This window comes from Anticarsia gemmatalis, chromosome 11, assembly GCF_050436995.1.
Source record: "Anticarsia gemmatalis isolate Benzon Research Colony breed Stoneville strain chromosome 11, ilAntGemm2 primary, whole genome shotgun sequence".
Lineage (NCBI taxonomy): Eukaryota > Metazoa > Arthropoda > Insecta > Lepidoptera > Erebidae > Anticarsia > Anticarsia gemmatalis.
This window is the reverse complement of record NC_134755.1, coordinates 12,814,208-12,838,477: the sequence shown is the minus strand read 5'-3', so window position 1 is coordinate 12,838,477 and position 24,270 is coordinate 12,814,208. Positions and strand designations below refer to the sequence as shown.

Sequence of the window (24,270 nt, the reverse complement as noted above, 5' to 3'; positions counted from 1 at the left end):
TAGCTGTGTAATATAAGTCAATGGAAGTAAAACCACAGTTTCAGCTTAATATTGCTACTGCAGTTTTCTATTTAGACATCTTTGGTTATTAACTTCTGAAGACTTGAAAAACTTTGGCACTAGGTTACCCACTCACTATTCTAAAGAAAGATCTAATAATTTGGATTATAAGATCTTTATATTATACAACGTGAACATAATTATCTGCGATCTAAAAAACTAACATTAAACTATTTTTATAAAGCTTACTATTACCTTACAATGTAACGATTAATACGCAATGAATAGATGAAATTCTTCTGTGAGTACTAGTAATAGTAGAGAGAATGAGTAAAGTATGTGCGCATGCGGCGGCCCTGCTCGCGGTGCGTCGCTCCCACCAAATAGTTGTTAGCCCAATGACACCGCCCGCGGGACGCTTTATAACACACGATATGGAGATAATATTGGAAGTCATTTTGTAATAACTTACTTAGATGAAGGAAAGGAAAGAATAGTTAATTGTTTGGAGTGCGAAAAGTTACTGAATTTTACAATGGTTTTCTGTGTTCGGTAGAACAAAGAATACGTTGCGGTTTCGAAAATCATAAAAAAATTAAAAGCATAATCACAGTTTATTGAAAATAGTAATATTTCCTGTGTTTGACACTCTAAAATACATACCTAGTACAATTGTAAATTATATTGTCTCTCCTATAATGAACCCACAGCCCTATGTTCGTTCTAGGGTCTCTGACTACCCCTATGGGAAGAAGGCGTGATTTTCATGTCTATTTGTAAAAAAACCAAGCATGATTGACACCATGTTAACGCTTCAATTTAAGGTTCATCAGATACGAACGACCAGATACATCAACTGCTAAAAATATTCCCGTTTTCTTCTCTCTAATGCCGTGTCGTGTCCGTCCCGTCACCGTCTCGTGCACTACAAACGCAGTCCGCAGCTGACACACAAACGACGCACGTTGATGCGCCCGCGCCGCTTGTTTACAAGCTTCACAGTTCCTCACATGAACACGTTTACTAATACTTTATATTAAACTTTATTATATCAAGAGATTTTCGTAGAAATCGTATGAGATACTGTTTATCCGACTGAGCAAGGAGGAATGAAATGGGTGCTTTAAAAATGGTTTCTGGTAAAATTTTGACGCATAGTAGTCGATGTTACATTAAATACGAGATATCTAATGATTTTCGAAATCAAGACATGCAAGGAATATGAGACTTTGATTCAATATTCTTTAGATTTAATGCTTAAGAATATCGATAGTAAAATTATTATCGAGAATATTATACTGATCATGTACGAAATGGTACTCTCCACATACTTGTTCAAGACAGCACTTTTTCACAATGCCTGTATCAAAATGAAATCCATTTTTAACATAGAAAACTACGTAACTTAAGCTTCAATCCTAAACACTCCCTTTAAAAGCCAAATAACCACAGCACTATCAACAAACACCCATAAAACTTATACTAAAAGGCACTTCGCTGAAGCACATCAAAAACAATCACAGGACTTAGATAACTACACCTCTGCTATTACCCTTACGGCGCAACCGTTAACATACACTTTAAAACAAGCATTTTTTTAGATAACTATTCAGTTTCTTATAAAACAGTACTAAGAAAAACCAACCTTAATGTGAAAAGAATTGAGTTGAAATTGCCATGCCAAGTGTTGAAGGTAAAAGATATACGATCCTTTAAATCAGGCTTTGATTTGAAACTAGCTCGCGTTATATTCGTGTAATATTAAGCTTGTTATTAACTAAGGTAAGCAGTAGTGTGACGTTTATATGCTGTAATAATGTACGTTAAATGAGTATTAGAATAAACTGATTGAAGTTACCGATGATAGTTTAGCAGTTTAAAAATAAGATTAGTAAAAGCTTGGAGCTGTACCTATAAAATTAAAATCAAGTCATTCATTAATTTAGGTCAAATATTAACACTAATGATAGTCGTTACAATTACTGAATCTACCACTAGCTCGGAAAGGGGGTAGAGCCTTGAGCTAGCAAGAAATTCACGCCCTCTCTATTTAGTCGCCAAAAATTTGTTGATGTTGGATCCCTATATACTGCTAATTAGATACTTTTCTAACAAAAAATACATCAAAAGAACTACCCGAGAATTCACCCTTAAGCCGTGGTCAGAGTGATCAACAAACGCATATTTGCAAACAATAACAAAATACATTTTGTTCCTTTTAGTTTAATCCCTGTTACCTCAATACAAGCTGAAAAAGACGACATCAAGGATACGGCGCAGTGGAATAAGCATGTAATGAAGGCTGACTCCACCACCTAAGATGAACAGCCAGGAAAAGAGAGAAAGAACTTAATTCTTGTAAATTATGAAAGCAAAGGTACAGTTACTGACTAACCACCATAAAATACCATTAAAAATGCACTTATTACGCACTCAATCTGTCGTCAGGGTTCCCAGAGACAAGTGCAATAAAACAAACACCCTCTATTTGTGTCGCCGGCGCCGGCGCCTCGACACGACACGATACCGGCACGATAACGTTAATGGACACACCCTTTATCAACCAAAACCGAAAACTTTTAAACCCCAAATATATACTACAACACCACAAGCAAAGATATACCTTAAGTTATAAGAATATAGTTGAAATTTGTTCAACGAAAATTGTAACTGCTAAAATTTTATTAAGACAATCAAAAGTGATGCTTGATGGTTAAATTTTAAGGTGTATTTTTGTTAGTTCAGTGTTAATTTAAAAGAATGAATGAATTCGAGGAAGTGCATTAATAAAGGACCGGATTGTCAATGTCAGGGATATCGGAAAAGGGATGGGTTATCCATTGAATAGGGTATCGTAAGTGGTTTGATATAACTAAGTGGGCCAACTTTATGTAGGACATAAATAAACAGTCATTAAGGCTTTTTGCCTGAAGATATTTGATTCACCTTCTGTCGCGATTCAGAAAACCACATACCTACATTACCTACCATCATCGCCTTTGTGGACCTATTTGATACTGGTTTCTGTTCGCGACTTGGCCGACATTATAAAATTTCCCGGTGGTAAAAATATATATATAAATCTAAGTTACAAACTATCTTTGCGCCAAATTTCATGAAAATATGGTTAGTAGCTTTGACGTGATTGAGTAACAAATTTTCATTAAAGATTAAAACTTTCGAAAGGCGGATTTCAAATCATAAGCTTGATAGTAATTAAAGAAAATTCTCTCAAATAAATAAACTAACATAGCCGTTCTCAAAAGCCTAAACCCAGCAAAGAATCTGCTAACTATTGTAATATTTTTTTCAGGAATTAGGTATAAAATCATATAAGAGGAAATTATTTCGTCGTGTACAATGACTCGCTTCGTTTTCTAATGATAGTTGAAAAAATTAAAATACGGTCTTTTCAAAGAAATAGCTCTTTAAAATATCCAAATTTTCCTACTATGACAAATCAAATGTATTTTTATCTAGCTAGTAGAGACCACACACAATTTCTAAGAAATACGCAATTACTAATCTAACAGGAGCTGTAATACATATCTTATCAAGATCTAATACAAAAAATATTAGATTTATTCCATGGTGTAACGGTGAATTTTGTTTGTTGTATACCGAAAACATTTATTTTTTCGATACTCATAATATATAGTATAACATTTTTGAATTATACAAAGAAACATTTTTGTAACTAACAGACCATTTATTTTATTTAACGTCAGAGCCTAGAAGCCTATAGAAGCAAATAAGAGATAGAGCCTAAAGATACGAACAATATCACTAATCACAGGCATATATCTAGTAATCTTCTATTAATATAATAGCATTATCATGATATACTTGCAGTCTACAAAACAGACTTCCAAACTACCTTTTACTAAGTACTTATTAACAAAAACCATCTTAACTATCTTCAAACAAATCATTCTCAAACCAAAACCTCCCCATTTCCAACATCCCTACAAAAACGTCCAATTAAAATTCCATACATTACGCAAAGGCGTCAACAGTGGGTGGGTCATGGGAAATCCTATGATGAACCCTGGGATTCCCAACTATAACCCTGGGAATTTTGCACCCTAGCATTGATTGCACAGGGATTTCCGGGATCACTGAGAATGGGTCACGCTTTCACGATTATAAGGGTGGAAAAAGGGGTAGATTTTTGACAGGTATTTAAGGGGTGGATTAAGATATGTTTGGCATGTGGCGAGTGAAAATTGCCCTTAGTTATATAAATTTCCAGTTAGCAATAAGATTTTATAGAGTTAGATTTTCATTAGTATCGAAAAGATCTTAACATGATATCTAACTACTACAGATTTTAGTTAATATTAACAGTTCTTGTACATAAAAAGTTACAGTGAACATTTCCGTTGAGTCAAAAATCTTACTAGACAAACCTAATCAAATAAGACCGTACTACTGCTCTTTTAAGCCCATCCCAATTAAATAAGAGCGCTACTCTAGGTTTCTGTATGCCACCCAGATATTTCTGTTAATAATTGAAGAAATTAGACATTTTTGATGTCCAAAATAATGAAAAAACTATTTTTTTAATAGAAAGTCCCTTAAACAAATTAAATCCGAATACTTCCCTATTTCTCTTTACCTAAACTCCCCCTAAATGCAATAGTAAAACCCCTAATTACCACTCATAAAACGGCACAATCTCAAAAATATAGTAATAGTACCCTTTACTCTCAAAACACGATAACTACAAGCAGAAAGTATAGAACTATATAGAAGAATAAACAAACATGGTCGCATGGTGGCCGGTGGGTCGCGGTAAAAAGTCAAAACTCGGAGCGTACACGAGGCGCGGGCGCAGGCATTAATAAATAATGTAACTTTAAGATGGCCGTGGAATGCGCTGCCCGGTGGGGATGCGCGGGAGCATCTAGTGATGCGAGTGTTACGTTAATATCGATACAATTTATTTATTTATTTTTAATACATTATTTTGTCACCGTTTGAATTGTAAACATACTTGAATAAATAATAAAGTATGTTATTTTGTACCATTAGAATATTAACCATTTAATATTCTTGGGTAAAAGTACGTTAAAAAAATTGATAAGAATATATTTTTATTTAAGTTGTTCTAATTAAACAATGTAATGTTCAGTTCTGATTATTTTTAATTTACTCAAGATTGTTTGCAATGAAAAAAAAATATTTTAGATAAGTTACAAAAACTGTAGAAAAATATGTACAACATATAAATTGAAAAAAGGAGATTTTTGATAGAACTAGCAAATATTTTAGTAATGTTAGTTTTTTTTGCACGTGTTTGATTGAGAGTTTATAACATTGGTTAATTGTATACTGATTAGATTTATTAGAAATCTAGCCTTTGAGAGTATATTGGAGATAATTATTTCAGACATTAATTTCATTCCTCTTTCAAACATCTATTCCATAAAATCTCTACGTTACGCCAAAAAAGACTGGCAGAAAATGCCTTTTTCATTAAGATCTCCATTACAACTATGAATATAAAGTTTTAAATCAATAATCTTTAAGATAAATAAATAAATAATCTACGATTCTGTATCTTAAACGTCTTTAACAAAAGCATTGTTCCCAACGTGACAATTATCAACTGCCTAAATTAAATTCCGATACCATGTTTTAAGGTTATTGTGTAAAATCTGATAATGGCTCGCGTTGGTCATGATAATGTGTTTGTAATCTGATACAGCTGTCCTTGTCTTTGACCCGTTTTACATTCTAAAAACGTAGTACAAGCGAATACCAATAAGTACTATCAATTTTGCAACTGAGCATTGTAAATTCAGTTGTTTTATCGTATCAGTATGTGTTCATTCAGTCAGTCAGCACCATAAGTCGCTTTAAAACTTCATATTTTCAAAACCTCTTTATTATCAAATGTCAATAAATACATTTGAGGCGCCCATAGCCAGTTGCGCTCACCGGTCGGTAAACGATCTGTGGGTCAAGCAACCATTGGCGCGGTCATTCTATAGATGGGTGACCGCATAGTGGTATTTGAACTGGGCGTCTCCGTGCTTCGGAGGGCACGTAAAAAGTCGGTCCCGGTTGTTATCTACTAAGATGACAGTCGTTAAGCCATGTCAAAGGCCTTTCGGGCGGCTTGAACAACTTTGACACTAGGTTGACCACTAAGCATACGATAAGAAGAAGAAGAAGAATAAATACATGAAAAAAATCAGGTATAATTGCTTGGAATTAATCATTTCCATCACCGTCAGATGTATTCTTGGTGTAATAATATGCAATACTACAAATATTGGGTTTCAAAAGGTTGAATATGTTCAGCGTCTTTTGGAGCTGACTGTACTATCAATTTTGCAACTACTGTTAAATTCAGTTGTTTAATCGTATCAGTATCTGCTATTTCCGTTATTGTTATTAGTTAATAGTAATCTAATCGTTGATTAAGGTGTACGTTTAGATTGCGGAAGTTTTTGGATAGTGTGTCTTTGCAATGAATTTTCTTAACCGTTTTAAAAGTTTGGTTGTACTTTGTGTCTGTTGTTTGTAAAAATCCCCGCGACACAAGAGCAATTCTTATTGCTGGAGTTGTCTTTTTAAAAGTAAAAAAAAAAATCAAAGAGTGGCCAGGAGTTTCCTGCCAGCTCTTCTCATTGGCTCTACCTCCCGAACTAGTAAATTCACTCTCTGTATCATTGTCTATCATGAGTGTCAGCATTTGACGTAAATAAATAAATCATATGAAAATAAGAAAATAAAATTATAATTAATATAGCACGTATTTTAAAACCTTTTTTAACAAAAAGCAAATTCATATTACTAATCGGGACTCGATTATGTGGACGCTAAAGATCGCCTAACTTTACTAAATGCAAATTCTTTTAAAAAGAATACATTGCTTCTTTAAACAAGGTAACTTTAAAATATATTCTCATTAACAAATCAATGCACTACCAAAAACTAATTCATTATTACCTCCTATTAATTATACTATTTAATTAGCAATGATAAGTTTGTTTGCGACACTTATCAAGTTTTAATTATCTCGCTTTATGACAGATATTATGTAAACACATGGAATTTTGTACAAATGTATTGTTTTCTTACTGTGGAATTATTATTGTTAATGTTAGTTCAAAATACTTAATATTACATACATTTGTAAAATTACGTCTTTCTCCACAGCGGTAGGCTGAGACCAAAGTACGCTACGCTTGATACAAATACTTTAGTTTTAACAATTTTATAAAACTCTACATGACCTCTTGTTGTATAAATTATATTAATATTATTATAATTATATCCTATAATGTTATTTTGATGTCTAACTTACTAAATATAAGAAGATCTTCAAGTCTAATAAGGCTTTGTGAAAGAGCTGTTAAATGAAAGAGTACCAATCAATCTTACATCTATCTTCAAAAACTCAAACATTTATAATATTACTATACACGAAAACTTGAGTACAAGATATTTAAACAATAAAATCACCTTTAAAAAATACACCTACAAACTAAACTTTTATCGATATACATCTTGGACATCACTATCGATCCCCAATTTCCAAGAAGATGCGCCGGCGCCGGCCCGCGCTCGGATTCCACGATACACAGACTTTTGTCACTCAACACAAGATCTATGCCTTTATAATAACTCTACTGTATTTCTATTAAATAAGGATTACGTTCAACAGTTTATAATATATTTGATTGATTTGCCTTTTGTGTAGTTTTTTATATATTTGGGACTTAAACCCCGGTTTAACAACTGCTGAATAAATAAATGAGGTTATGGAGTTGATTTTTCGACATTTGTTTTCATATATTTGATATCATTTTATCTATAAGATAGTTAAATGAAGACTTATTCATAAGCCGTGCAACTAGAATTACGGTATAACTTGGATACAAAATAGTTATTTGTTAAATGTACAAAAATGTTGGTGAATTTACAAGAAACGGTTTGATAACGGCTTCAAATAGTTGTATTTGAAAAATACAAAGTATCTACTTAATTTATATATTACGTCTTAATTGGAAGTAGTCTAGATTTCTTTCTAAGAATATATTATTTGAGCTAATTAGTTAAATCTAAAAGTTTTCCTTATTCCTTGTCATCTTCTGCGAACTACTTTATAGTCTCTTTTTAATTACTATGTGCTATCAGGAAGAAATTGTTAATTACATTACGTTGTCAATATTCTTATAACTTTAACACTAGCTTATGCTCTCGATTTCGTCTACTTAAAAGACTTCCCGGGGTAAAAAATATTTTCTGCTAATCTAAATCTATCTTTGTGCTAAATATGGTCGAAATCTCTGTAATTTATGAATGAAAAGCTCCGAATTATCCGTAATAGTAACATTATTTTTTACTTTACTAATACTGCCTTTTAAGCTTGATTTCCATCACATAAATAACACATTTTAGCTCAAAGTATCAGCTTATAAACAGTTGAAATCCCATCAAAATCAATCCAGTTGTTTTTCCCTAACGATAACACAAACAGATCAGAAATATTTTAATCGCACAAGTTATAATTACTGTTTGTACAGCAACTCCTATGCAATAGTAATTATAATTAATGGTAGTTTACCTGTACAATTTGCATTGGGAACTAATAATCACTATTATAGTGATTTATGAGGGTTTACGATAAATATCTGTTACTCTATAAGCTGACAAAACGGCGTATTTATGTCTCAATTCTGAGGGACTTTGTGATGAAAGGAATTGGAGTTGTGATGTTTTGCTACTGGCTACAAGTTTGTTATATACTATTTTTTGATTTGTCAGTAAAAGTTAATCATAATGGAGTCATTTAGATCCCGTTTTGATAAAGAAATGTTTGAGATTTACTTCATTAAAAATTAAAAACAAAATAAATACTTTATTTGTTGACTGCATAAAAATATTTTTTTTGAAATTAATTAGATAGATTTTTCCAAAGGCTTTTCAGATATTTAACATTAGCACTGTTCGATCTATCAAATGAAGTATCATGCGAATAATAATTCAGCAGAGGAAATTTGTAGAAAGCTTTCCAGCTTTACGTTCTTTACGGCTCTGCCTAAACCTGTGTTAAATGTATGGTACCTTAATTAATAATAATTATAAGACTATTCTTACCTTTAGGTTTGAGTTCATCCATGGCGTATCGACTGTAGGGTGGAGGAGGGGTTTCTGTGAACAAACAAACAAATACGTTAATAAATATTGTCCAATTAGAACCTAACTCTATTCTTATGATTAACTTAGTACCTATATACATACATAGTACCTATGCAGTCCAAACGCATGAACCTTTCCTTTGAAAAACTTAGTTTACCTACGTCTTTTCCTAGGATATTATTAAAACATTTCAAATAACGTCTCAAATTACTCTTTAGTTTGGTTAAAAGAATACCTGAACAGACAGATATTTCATTATCATATAGGTAAATCTTCATAAGTTTTAATCAAAAAAACATTCAGAATTTATACTTAAAACAATTAAACGAATAGAAAAGAAAATTATCCCTAAGTAAGAAGTAAGTAAGTATTATAAGAAGAAGAAGCTCCTATTTACATTAAAAAGATCAAGAAAAAGCGAGCAAGAAGCGCTCTATCTATCTATTTATCAATAATAAATAAATAGGGTAGTATCTATTAAGTAAATAGCTGTAACAGAAACGTTAGATAATTTCTATCAGAACATATGTTTCAACAGCCATCTATGGTAATTGTGATCAATTTCAATAGTAGTCGTATTTCTCTTGCGTCAATTAGACTAGATACGACTAGCGACTAATCAAAACTAGGTTCGCAGGAATAGAGAATGTAGAAATATAACTCTACTATAGTAATATAGTAAGCCTGGTATGACAAGATGTATGGACCTGAATGAAGCAAAAGTTTGTAGGGATCGTAGTCAGTGTTTTGGTCTCGGTCTATCCTAAACTTAAAAATGCGTGATTTTTTGTATGTTTGTATGTTTATTGAATCCTTGCAACTTTTTAACTATGTGTTTTTGTTATACACTATGACTGCCTACGTGGCGCAGTGGTTTAGGTCTCCACACCGCTACAATTGCGAGAGGGCGTGGGTTCGATTCCCACATGGAATAATCATTTGTGCGATCCACAAATAATTGTTTCGGGTCTGGTTGAACTTTGTGTCCGTTGTTTGTATGTTTGTAAAAGTCCCTGCGACGCAAGAGCAATTGGTGTGCAAGAGTTGTCTTTAAAAAAATACCCCTTTAATTTAGATTTTTATCCAGTTTTGGAACCCAAAGACAGTGTCATTGATACCATTGGTATATTTTCGAATCCCATGTCATCGCGTATTTGCTTTTTACCTTTCACCAGGTATAGGCAATAAGGTTATATGCCTCTAAAGTAAACCTAATACATTTAAGAATAACTTAGTTGTCCATCTGTCCATTTGTCACCCATTTGTTCATTGTAGAAAAACCCACTTTAAACGAGCCGGGAAAACCGAGTCGGGAGTACGAGAACGAACATTGCATACCAAGGACTAAGATAACTATTGTTAGAGCTATATGAGATTCTAAATGGAAACTAAATATTGGTAAATGTATAAAAATAAAAATGAATCACGGAAATGGATGTACGCGCTTTTGAACAACTAAACTAAACTAAATAGTTATTAATATGTTTGTGATTTTCGGGACGAGGTTCGTATGGGATCGATGGGATCAGCATTCCCATGGATAGGATCAATGGGATTAAATTAATAACCGGGCAAAGTCGGGCCAGTGAGCTAGTACCTATGATAAAAGTTGTATAGAACTGCAATGGTCGCGTTTGGTAGGTTCGAATCCCACCCGGGACAAATATTTGTATGATGAGAGTATCTGTTCTGAGCCTGGTTGTGAATTATCTATATTAAGTATGTAATTAGAAGTATATAGATAAGTATGTTTATCCATTTTTTAGTCCTATAGTATAAGCTCTACTTAGTTTGAAATCAAATGACCGTGTGAGTTGTCCAATAATATTATTTATTAAATGAATTTACCATTAAATTAGTAAGAAAAATACCAGCAAGAATTGATAAAAAAGAGAATGCTTCTATAAATCGTGAGACGAATTCATCATACAAGAAACTGCAGTAAGAAACCCCAACCAGTCTTCAGATTCAAAGGAAAAATTACGAAGGAATGCAAAAAAACTCGTAAACTTTTTTCAATCCACTAATCACTTGTGTTACCCGTCTCGACTAAAATAAAAACAAGAGTCCATCTTAAAACAAACAACACGTAACTGGCCAGGTAAAAACGATCCCAGACCGCCCGCAATTATGTCTCACCGTGGAATCGAACCTCGATCTTCTAAATAATGACTAACCTATATTTTGATAATATAACGACAGTTTTATTCGACCCAAAGAGACCGCTGTCATTGGATATAATTTTGGGTAATCAAAATAGACTGACTCAAAATTATGATGCGGCAGCAATTTTTTAAGATTTCGTCATAGAATTATTTTTGTAGAACATTCAAATTGTACCCCAAAGTTGAAATGACTAGAAAAAATTATGAAGATGGTAGTATTTTGTCTCCATTTTGGGATAATTTGGGGCCCAATTGGTCACCTGTATGAAGTAGGCTATAAGACCAGGAAAAGACCACATCCAAATAAGTTTAAATAACGTCGTTTGATTTCTGAACGCGATCTATGCCGTTTACAAGCGACAAGGCACGCGCTATTGGTCATTGACAATTTCGGACGCCATTAGTATTTTCGAATTCCGAATGTAAATTGTGCAATTGTCATTTGCAATTCGGCGCCAGGCGGCGGCGGACGTGTAACATTGTTTTTCAACAGAATCGATGCCGCTGGACATTTTGAATACAAATTATCCTACCATTATTATTATCGAATTCAATACTTTATGATGTATAGAACGCACCGTTCCCAGAAGTATTTAATGGCGTTTGCACAAGAAATTTCAAAACAATCGCCAGTGCATGCACCTGCATAACGAATGATGACAAAACTTGGAATTTTGGAAGCAACATAAATCATTAAGAGTTTTATTGGCTTTTTATTGCGCGGTACAATCGTTAAATGCGCTTAAATTATTTTTATTATATCAAAACGGTACGATTTTGTTGACAGCTACATAGATTCGAGACGTTGTCGACGTTTCAAATAAGATTTAGAGATCCGATAGCTTTCAGCGAAACGTGTGCGAGCTCTGAACAGTGCTAATATGAGTCACAAGCTCACGACGAGCTCCCGACACATTGCAGCTGAAAAAAGAGAAAGCATTGCAAAAGTAAATGACCCTAAACGCCTAGCGTAGCATCTAGCAGATATAAATAATATCGTTGTTGAACTTAATGTCCGTATGAATGCACGCGCGCACCACAACCTTGCCACCACTTACCAACGAAATCGAACCATAACAAGACGCCATAAAATTGATATTTAAATACCAACAACGGCGATATATCACCTTTTTGCAACAACATACTATCACATATAAACATATAGAGAGTGGCGTGACTGAAATTTCTTCAAAGACTGTTACATCACAAACACCATAAGCTATTAAAGGAAACGAGACTCTGTCGTGACCGATATAGAGTGCAATTTCCTAATAGCTTTAATTAGAAATCATTAGTTCATTTGCTTCGAAGCTTAAACTTGCAACGAGTGCAAATTGATTTGTATCGAATGTCGAGGGTGGAAGGTTTAGATTTCAGTGGGCAGCCGTGCTATATCGTGTTTCAATTATTGAGGAGATCCGTCAATGAAGAATGGATCCTGTACGAATTTAGATAGGGTTTAAATTTGATGGGCGCGTGATGGAATGTTGTCTGATGAGGTAGATAAGTATTACGGTAGGCGCGTATGGAGGCCCGGCATGTGTAATTAATCTAAACATTCAATCTATAGCAATAAATACCGTAGGTTGTCAGTTTGTCCTTCGATTACTATGTAACTAGCGAACCGGTCAGTGCGGCCGGTCTCTCGTCAATTGCTCTATTGATAGTATAAGTTGCTCACAACACGGCCGCTATAATAAATATCAAAAAATGTATTCAATTGCTTTGATCAGTGCAAGACAGTTACCCTATTAAATGGTACAGTTATTGATAAGCCTGTTTTCTTAGTTTATAGCAATGTTTTGCTACTTTATGTTTGATAGAATGGGAGGTGGTGTACAATTAATAAGCTAAAGGATAAGTAGGATCATAAAGAACTACCTGACACCAAACTTCTCTGATAGATTTTAGTCTGACAATGGGAACAAATAGCATTGGTTAACCTGTAGCAAGATGGGTTGATAACTTGGTAACTTTTGTCTTAAAGACCAGGACACGAATAGCACAGGACTAGAGCATAGTAGCAGACTGGACTGTAAAAAGGAAAAGATTTATTCCCTTAGAAAAAAGCTGTGTTAAGTAATGAAGAATGTTTCCATACATTGTGCAGATTCTATAGTATTATAAGTAGTGTGAGTGCGGCGCCTGCGCACCGAGCGATACCAAATTGTAAATATGCCGTGATTCATCGTTCCGTTTAGATAATTATTGACGTTGTTACACGGGTGGATTCTTGAAATTTTCTAATTCGTTCCTTAGATAAAATGTTTACTGATTTTACCACCCTACTGTCAAAAATTGCTTGTGATAAACTTGTGCCTCAATGGTCACCAATAACCATATTTTATGATCCTTGCAAGACCTACAGGACCCTATCTTAAAAATAGCTATTGTAGTCTGCTGGGATGATATCTTCCTCAAAATATCTTACCCAATACCTCAAATAGAAAATGAAAACTCGATCCATTCGTTTTCTTGTGATCAAATCCTAAAAATAATTTCAAAATCATGAAAAACCTCGATGATATCAATCACACAAAAATATTACATAACCTCGCAGTTACGGCTTCACTAATTTGAACATTCATTCAAACCATCCTGTCATAAAGATATGATATCAGTCAAATCAGTGAACAAACAATGAACAAATAAACTTTCTACTGGCGCCAGAACACAATACTTGCTATAAAATCATTAAATTGTCGACTTCCACCGGAACATGTCCATATCTCCGAATCTACAAAACCGATTTCGATCAAATTTACAACAGATTGTAGACCAATTTATAAGCCTTTTTATGTGGTAAATTTCATCAAATTCCGTTCATTAGTTCCAGAGTTATGAGCACACATATAAACAACTACTTTTAGAGGTCATCATCTTTTCTAGCTCAATATTCCGGAAAATGGTTGAACACGTATAATTTCAATGCTCAAGTCGTAGCCAGAAGCCAGTATAATAATGTAAGAAGAAGACTATTGAAGATGTCGTTTAAATGCTTAAGGAAACATTCATTTAGCACGTCTCATAATAGCAAATAGTCGTGAGAATTCTCAATGAGACTGCTGGAAATGATTTATCCTTATAAAGCCAGTGGTTCTGTAGAAACAAGCTAATTTGCTTAAAGTAATTGTACTGACACTTGTTCAGCTTGTATCTGTTTAGTTATGTCACAAGGCGCCATTGAAATGATAGGAAAATTGTATTTTGAATTATTCTGATCTTAAGCATAACATACCCAGGGAGATTTCTGGTGGATCGCACAACTTTGACACTATGGACAACACTGACTTAAAGTAAGCAAATGAGAGGCTATTATAGAAATAAACACAAGTAAAGTAAGAATAAATAGAAATACGAAATCTATTTACAATCTGAAGCTCAAACACGCGTTTCGAATGTAATCAAACTCCGTGTAAGAATAACAAGAAAACAGTACACCTTGCCAACTTAGAAAGGTGTGTGACAATGTCCTCAGATCAGAGAATACGCCCATATTGTTGGCTTGAGTGGCTCAGTCCTACATCACAGAGTGTATCAATGACGCCAGTCGCCGCCGCACGCACGACACTCCCTTGGCGCACTGCATCTGTTGCTACTCAAACAATTACGTCCTATTGTTTTTCAACCTCTCAATGTTTATCAAAATCTTCCAAATTCTCACCAGATTACTCTGTATCTTGTTTTACTTTGTCGTATGATGTCATACAGTATCAGATAAGTGCACACCGCTTGCATCTAGTTCCGGCTTCTTCTATCTAAAATGTCTTTAGAAATAAACATTGTTTACGTTGATCAACATTCAGAAACTACAAATCTCAGTCTATTACTTGAGAAATCTAAATCGAAAACAATAAACAATCAATAAATCCACTTTAATACACCATAAATCTGGCAGAAAACTGTGGAAACACGTCACGGCGTGCCATCGCACACTCGTCTCAAGGACGATGCCACGCCAACGATCCCGGGAATATCATTCTAAACTCTACTATTAACGATTTGAAGACAAATGACAAACACAAATACAGAATAATGAAGCAAAACCAATAGATAATTTTGGAACAACTTGTTATAAATTATACATAACTCATTGCCAAATGGGCTATGCCAACGACACCAAGAAAATTGTCAACAACCAAAGTAATTGAATATAAAATCAAATTTTACGACAGGAAGCTTACTTAAAAATATACAGAACAACAATCCAGAAGTCGTCATAAATAGGATTAGAGCAAATTAAGTTTGACGCGATGTAGACTCATAAATAAAGATCAAAATAAGCAATAACCATCGAGGGCTTGTCCAGACCATTCATTTGAGTGGTAATGACGAGGAATTAGGCTCTATACAAAAACCTAAAAGCATAAAAAAGTTAAACGTCTGCATGAAATTACGTATAAAAGTATTCAGACCCTAAAAATTAAGGTCTCAACCTAGCAACAAATGTATGAAATTCAAAAAAAAGTCGGTTATACGCACGGAACGAAACGGCGCGCGCGCGTGTGAATCGACGAAAATAGCCCGCCCGAATTATAACACGGTGAGTGGCGCCGGCAGTGGCGCCGGGCGGCCGCGCGTCGCGGGCACCCACGCGAGCTAGCGATAAACCCTAGACGCACACAAGGATTCAGGAAGTGTTCTCATCAAATACATTATTATAATTGAAACTATATGTATCTGTGTCTCTCGTAATGTAACAATACATCTACTCAATTGCAAGGGCGTCTGCATGCCCTACGTCTTTTTGTTATTAATTAAGTATGTGATGCTGATGAATCTATGTGTAGTTTTTTGCGAATTGACTTTTCATTGTTTTCAAGAGTGTTTGTAATTGAAAGCATGACGTTAATTTTATCTTTTTAATTTTTCAAGGTCTTCACTAAATTCTAGAAGATATTGTTGGCAACATGACTGCTATTAATAATCTCAACAATATAACAAACTAGGAAGATATGATTCATAATGATTAATTGTATAACACTGACCTATTGAAGGGCAAAAACCCTGAAGACAACATAATGAAAAAAGAGTAAAAAAAAAACTAAGACGAACAAATCACGAGCCAATCAATAAACTCCCAATTAGTTCTCGAAATGAAAACGAGATGGCGTTAAAATCATTGACGCAAGATGTCAGCAGTAGACCTTGGTTGTCGGCACTAGGATGGCCGGAAAACGAGTGACGTATGTACAATACGAACAGAATTTATATGATGCAAATAGTCCGGTGTTGATTGATCAAGAAAATTAAATGCAGTTACCAATGCTAGTGTCGGGAATGAGAACGTGAGCCGTATATTAAACGTATAGGCAAATAGGTGAGAAGGTGTGGCAACACAATGTGCAGCGAAATATACGTGACGAATAACCAGCGTTGAACGACGGAAACGATGTTAACAGAATTGTGAATGAAAATATCGATTATAAATTTGAATTCTCAATCAAGTCATCAGTTGTAGAAGAGGTTAATAATTAACTACCAATTAACACAATAAAGAAAAGACCTTTACGTTGAATAAATAATTTTAAATGAATACCAATAAATGAATATCCATAACATGTCGCTAAAAACAAACACAATAAATTTTGATAAATTAGAAACGTAAAATATTCATAGAAAACTAAAAAGTTCAAAGGGCTAAGATCGAACTAAAAACAAATTATAACCAATTATAGAGAGCGGGGCTATAGTCGACAAGTTTGATGGTTTACATATTAAAGCACCGGCACCTCTGATGATATAATTAACACTCATTAGTGAAACATAAAATGTGGCTTAAGTAGCGACATTCAATGAAATTGTACCGTGAGACTTCGTGAGAGAGGCACCAAGGTTTGATGCAGTTTCGTAACTATCGGCTGGTCTCAATGCAAATGTTGATCAAGTGCTTCGGCTGTACGCAAATCTCGTCGCCTCCCCACACACACGTCTCTAAACTTGATTCGTTTACCTAGATGACATACTCGTAGTAATTAAGTCTCTTTTTTTCAATGATGTTTAAAGGTCAGTCAGGTGGCCAGACGAAATATGAACACTTAATAAGCATCTGATCATAATTTGATTTCAATATTTTATATCCAATTGGTAACGGTTCACATAATCCCCAGAAAGGCCTCTTCTAAGCGATAGATAACCTGCCGTGCCGTCGAAATACGTGTAACATTACGAAAAATTTATTAGTGTGACTCAAGTGGCTATCACCGAGTGTTTTAATATTATCTTCATCCGACCAGGACTGATTCATAGATGAAAGTCTGTCTTCCGAGGACCGATAAATTTTGCAACTAACGGCAAGGTGGTTCCGATTCCCAAACGGAATGACGTAGGAACGGCAGAATTCACTCATAAATTTAGTTTGCATGTTTATAATTTATTCAGAATATCAATTTATTGAAATAATTCGGATACGAGAATCGTCAGAGTGGTTAATTATGCGAGAGATTAAACGCAGTTACCGAAGAATGTAATACGCGAGACGCGCCGGTGAAAAGTGAACAAAAAGTCAACATGTGAATCGGTCAAAAGACCTCCTAACAAGCAGTGAAATGAGCGATCGGCGACACGTCCTCGCTACATGTATGATGTAGGTAATAAAAGACGACAATTTTTCCAGTTTCGCAAGAGCCGCCGCCGGGAGCGACGACGGTGAGCCACGCCACTGAGCGACCGGTTCTGTCACAGGTGCCGCCAGTCAATGGGCTATTTTGTGACACACTCTGCGACCGCGTACTTAAATTGATAATATCAAATCGGAAAGTAAACTCGCCCGAGATTAATTACGTTTGTCGATCGTTTATCTCAAAAATTAAAAACACGAGCGATACTCGTTCGTTTCACTAAAAGCTTCGACGTACTACCGAATAAACAACGGACTGTAGTCGACCACAAAAACGTTAGCTGTAAACTACTTCTTTTAATGCGAGCCTATTCTCGGGCGGGCATAATAAGAGAACCATTCACAAATTCAACAAAGCAACCCAAAAACATGACCAGACTACAATAAAACGAGAAAAAAACCGATCACGAAAATCGAGTTGAGCTTACGCAGTGCGGCGGGCGTACCTGCGGCGGCGCAGCGCCCCGCCGCCCCCCGGCCCGCGCCCCGCGCTGGCGCGACACGGCGCCGGCGCCAGTCAGCCGACAAGCAATTATGGCTAAATAAATATCGGCCATGCCGCCGCCTCCGACGCGTCGCTAACATCAACAGATGGATTCTCATACTGGTATCTAGACGACATCATTAAATTTCGGACCCCACTTGTAATGGCCCGGTGAAATGGCGTGTGGGCACCAAATTACTTGTAAATGGTAGTTAGAATTCTCCGTTAATGTTCGTCCGTAGTGGATGTGGGTTTAATTGCCGGATGTGGGTGACTGATTTCCGTAATGGGTATGAGATGACAGGCCGGCGGATCGTCACGGCATGTCACGGCATGTCACGGCGTGTCACGGCGAACGTGCCGCGGCGGGCGCGGCTCGTGGCAATCTTTGATCCTGTGGCTGCCTGTGAGTCGGCGGTGGCGTCGCGTCGACGCCTTCGCTCGATAAGATAAAGATCCCCCCTCTTCCCACCGGCGGTCGTTCGGAAAGCGGCGGCTCGCATAAAAACATTCACAAATAGAGGCCCACTCGGCGTGATTGGCTTTGATTCGCGAACACGCGCCCCGGCCCGCAGCGATTCATGTGCGCGAATAGTTTGGACGCTTTCAATCTAGACTGGACATCGAGCATTTCCTGTTCGTCCCCGACAAAAAACACGTCTCGACAGACAAAAGTAAAAAAGTGATGAATCGACCGGAGCAGGTGTCCGACAATAAACATATCGATGATTAAATTTACGATGAGCCATATTACGATCGCGAGCTCGTAAAACTGAAATCGTTACCCGTAATGCTGGAGTTTATAAAAGAGCTCGAGAATAGCGTTCCGAATGTTAATCAAATGTTTGCTCGGAGGAGCATTAATTAGCGATAGAATCGAATTAGAAACCGAGACCAAAACACGGGCAGAAACCGTCGTGTGCTGCGATAGTTGGCAATGTGCACACAAATCAAATGTGCGGCGAATAATGCAGACTATATTTAGTGAGTGCGGTGTGGGAACACGACGGGAAAGTTGACAAAAACACTGGCGACGTGAACTCGTCGCGACACGAGACGAAGAAAAAACTGCACCTGAGCGTGCCGACGACTGCGGGAACGACCTAATGGAGCCAGGTGTGGGCCTTCGGAAGTTTCCACCGAGATGATTATCTCTTCATTAGTTCAGCAAAAACGCAAATAAAATTAGAAACACAATCAAACTGGTTTCCAACAATTCTGGAGGCATCAATAAAATTTGGAACAAGAGCGAAATACGCTACCGTTTATTTTCTTTACTCTCGCATTTTCCGAGCTTTAAAGTATTCTAATATTAAAGGATCAACTGAAACAGGATTGGTTGGTTTGTGTAACGGAATAATTTAGTAAATTACACAACTTGTAATGCTTGTGCGAAACTGATTTGACCAATTTGAAGTCCATTTATGGCTATTCCGTAGCGAAAGTGAACGGCAAAAGGACTAGACGGTCTTATATCGTGTTAGTCATGTTTTTGATGTAACCTCATGAACATTTCTTAGAGATTGCGTTTAAAATCACTACAACAAGTTCTAAGGAAGAAGTACTTTTTTAAACTGCTTCAAATACTAAAGACAATTAGCCTCAATAAGAGAAGAAGATGTCTGTTATGATTGTTGATGAAAAAATGGAAGCACAAGCTTTAATTTTATATGAATTGCGAAGAAACCAAGAATCTGGGCAGCATCTAAACTATAATCTACAATACGAAAGAAAATAAAAAGAGCTAAAGAACAGCATCCTTAGTGTTTGTGACCATCCCTATTAGTTCAATAACAACAGTTTACAACAGCCTACGGAGTCCTCACACCAGGTCTTATAAGGAGAAATAAATATTCATATTTTTAGCCAGCTTTCTTCTTAATTAATATGCTAAGAGGTATTGTCGACACCCACGGCGGTGGCAGCAGTGGGCGGGGCTGCAAGTAGGTGCTGCGCGTGAGTCGATGTCATGGTCACTTCAAACACTGGATCTTTGGTTCAGTAACTCTCCCGTTTTGGATGTTTTAACTGTTTAGGAAGATGATGTTTTGGTTTCTTTAAATACAATTTAAGATGTGCCTTCTGGTGTACGTGAAAATGAGAGATAGTTAAGGGAAGTCTAGAGACTTTCATTCAATGATTACTTTACTTTACAAATATTGGTTATTTCCATGAGATACTTAGTTATTGTTAATGGGGGAAAAGAAGAAGATTTTGATTGCTTCTTCAACAAAAGTGGTCCAAGACAAGACTGAACATGAAGATTGAACTAAAAACGATGACTGAGTATAGATGTTTGAGGATAGCTATGAATGAAATCCTGACTGAAAAGGTACAGTTTATAGAAAACAAGCTATAAATAGAATTGGTAAGTAAGGACCAGTTATCTAACTATACAATACCATTAAAACTTAGAATATGAAGTAGAAATGTGACATTGTGAAGGATGAATAGGTAGAGACACGTTTTGAAGAGGCAATAGGCTCTCAAGTGGCTCTATATCTGGGTATCTGATGAATGAGTGACGACAATTCACTGTCGAGTGACTACGATCTTAGTGACTAATTCCTAACTATCTCTATTACTATCGAGTGATACTTAATTGTGAATAATATCTTCTGTTGTATGAATATCAAAGTTATATGGGAAACGATACAGGCGTTTTTGGTAATGATGTGGAGATGATTGTTGTAAATGAAAACTGGAAGTGATCTACAGTGGGCTGTAAAGTAGATGGTGATGATGAAGAAGATACATAAAATATACCATATTCCACGAATACAGAATCACAAATAATTATAAAAGATAAGGAGAAGAGCCAAAAACAAGTTCTGCTCACATCTAAATTAAGACGCGATTAGGTAAAAGAAAATTTACATAAATTATAAACTGTGATGACGTCAGCTGTGATTGTCAAATCCTAAAATATGTTGAACGTTCACGCCCTATGAATGATATCATGAGTGAAGAGCGTAGAGGAACAAACTTGTATGTTATTTACCTAACAAAGGCAGGCGGTAGCGCCGTTGCCTGACGAATTAAAAAGTTAACGGGCTGGTGGCGCGGCGTCGGTCGCGGCACGCCGGCGCCGGCGCCACGACCTTGCCTACTTATCGCGAGCGACTCCGCGCGAGTGACCCTCCCCACGACAGATTAGGCGAGCCGCTTCTCACACACCCCGACTACGCAACTAACCACTATCTACTACACACAGTACACACTACACTACACCTAATTCTACCTACAATACACTCTCACTTTTATTCAAATCACATCATTACAGTACTTACACAAAAAAATATCAATCCAATTAGGACGTCTGCAGACGTTGAAAGAAAGCGGTGACCTTTGAAATTTCATACAACAAATCCAAGAAACTACCGCTGATGTCACATCTATAAATAGAACGCCGAAGTCTAATGTTTACACTAACAATCTAATGTAGGGATGGTGTTACATATCGCAGTGTCGAATACGAGTGTATGTGACCGCCGACCACCGCCTGACGTCACCACCAACGTAACTATAGATACAGAAACAAACAGTAGCGATAATACACTGATAACGATTCGCACTGATAAATTGATGCAACCCGCATGAGCCGAGCGACTTACGTGACAAATACGCGGTTTTAGAAGAAACCACAGCTCCGGACAAACTAGATAATCATCCAGAAACGTCAAAACACATGTACAAACATTCAGGAGCAGAGTCACACACAACCACATCGCTCAAATCGTAATTAAAACAAGTAAAACTAGGTGAGGTTAGGTTAGATGAGGTTAGGTCGAATTAGAAACGTTTCGGTGGACGAAAACTTGCAACGAACTCGTCGTTAACGTTCTCGATCGGAATCACAATGCGCGGTAACCATTCATTCGTTTGATCATCCATTCACACACGTCCAAGAATCGAACGTACGAGGCACTGGGCACGGCGCACTGACTCCGAGATTCGTACGACATGGACGGTCAGTTGTTTACTCGATGCACTTGTTGCGCGGGTCAACGTCCTGAATCACGTCACGTACCGGGCTTGCAGAGGCGGCTCCAGTGGTACGGGTTGCAGCAGTGCTGGTCGGCGCAGAGAGGCAGGCGCCGAAGCTCGGTGGTGTCTCGGAGTTCCGGGAACCTGAAGGCGCGGGCGACCGCCAGCCGGAGCTGGGAGGCGGCGGGACCGGCCGGCACGCAGTCGGCGCCGGCGGCCCCCGCGTCCAGCGCCCGCGCCAGGCGCCGCAGCGCGTCGTCCGCCAGGGGGGGCGCGCCGGCCGCCGCCAGCCGCCGCCGCAGCGCGCGCCTCCGGAACATCACATGCCGCCGCCGGGGTCACAAGTCGCGCGGCCGCTCGCGCCACGCGACACACACACGCTGGCGACACGACATCACTCGCCGCGTGCGGCCACTCGACTGACGCCGCTGACGGACCGACCGCTCCGCCGCACAGTGCACTGACGCGCCGCGGTGCGATCACTCCCGCTTCTCACTCTCCCCGATTGTTTACCCTGATGTAAACAAATTGACTCAGCAGACCAAAAAACTTCGAGGAGTCCATTATCTAGTTACAATAAGGTTACATTCATTTTTCCGTGTCACCTTTCAACAAATGGCAAAAATTCTATGATAATGGTCCTAAATCTAGAAAACGTTGACCAGAAACTAATTTCGGAGAATTTTTTAGCATATCAGATGAACTTCTACCAGACTTTTGCACAATACGATTCGTCTTTTTTGGGTATAATATGAGAATGACAAGAAAAAGACAAAAAAAAATCTCCAATAAAGCATAAAATCTGCCAAATGACTAATCTGAATCATCTGATGATTCCAATCAAGACGAAACCACGAATAACCTGGAAACGAATACAGATATACCCCAAAAACACAGTACTAGTGATGGGTAATGACTAAATAAGAAAGAATCACCGGAAAAAAATCTCAAAAAGTCTACTAAGTTCTCTATGCGAGGTAAATCTCCCACAATTCGGGGAAGTGATTAGAGCAGGCAGTTTGCCGGGGGTGTTGGCGGGGAGCGCGGGCGGGCGCGCGCGGCTGGCGCCACCGGCGGCGTCAGGTGCGCGCGCGTGTGTGCGTGCGGCGCCACCCAATACACACAGACGATGCACCACACAGACACACCACGCCGCCACCAGATAGTGGATAGTCGCTATGTGCCTCAATGAGGCAAAGCAAACAACTCAATATACATTTCGGCTTACCAGATACACTCATTAATGCTCTATCACTGTCCGTTCAATAACAAGATAGACTAATGTAAAGCGATTAGACCGAATTATAATAATATAAAACTTGTTCCAAATATTGACGATATGTTTGGAAATACGCTGATAACGAGGAATATGAAATAAACAAAAGTACTGGTTCTTGAACCGCTGATAGGATAGAAGCTTTAGAAATAGTTAGTTTTACTTTACCTAACACTTGTTAAAAATCTAATCATAGTGAGCCTTGGACACTTTTATGACGAGAAGGAACATAATAAAGAAGAATAATAAATAAATGAATACATCAAACAGTTTTTTTTTGCATTAAATTATGGTTCGAATTACAGGACCTAGGATACCTCCTTGAATCATCCCATACTTTGGTTTTGATACCATACTCAACTTAAACTAATAATTGTTTTGAATTGCCTTCAAAACGTTTACAAAATCAAGTATATTTCAATAAAATACGTCCTAGTTATCAACTCAGCATATTCAAACCGAAATTATATGATCAAGGGACTCAAAAGCTTTAAGCAGTTCTGTTTAGATCTCTATTAAAATGCTGCAACCATGAATAATAATCCTTGTCAACCGCAACGATCATTGCTTGATTCAAATTGAT

The 24,270-nt window shown here is 37.0% G+C and overlaps 1 protein-coding gene across 1 annotated transcript in view; it reads right to left on the bottom strand.

Moving 5' to 3' along the window:
- Window positions 1-22,858, bottom strand: part of Dad (Daughters against dpp) — a 32,789-nt gene extending 9,931 nt beyond the window's left edge. The window contains exons 1-2 of the mRNA XM_076119644.1: window positions 22,455-22,858; window positions 9,115-9,168 (exon numbers count right to left, since the gene is read on the bottom strand). Coding sequence (XP_075975759.1) covers window positions 9,115-9,168; window positions 22,455-22,731 — 331 coding nt within the window. The 5' untranslated portion in view covers window positions 22,732-22,858. The remainder of the gene's footprint in view (window positions 1-9,114; window positions 9,169-22,454) is intronic.
- Window positions 22,859-24,270: the final 1,412 nt, after the last annotated feature.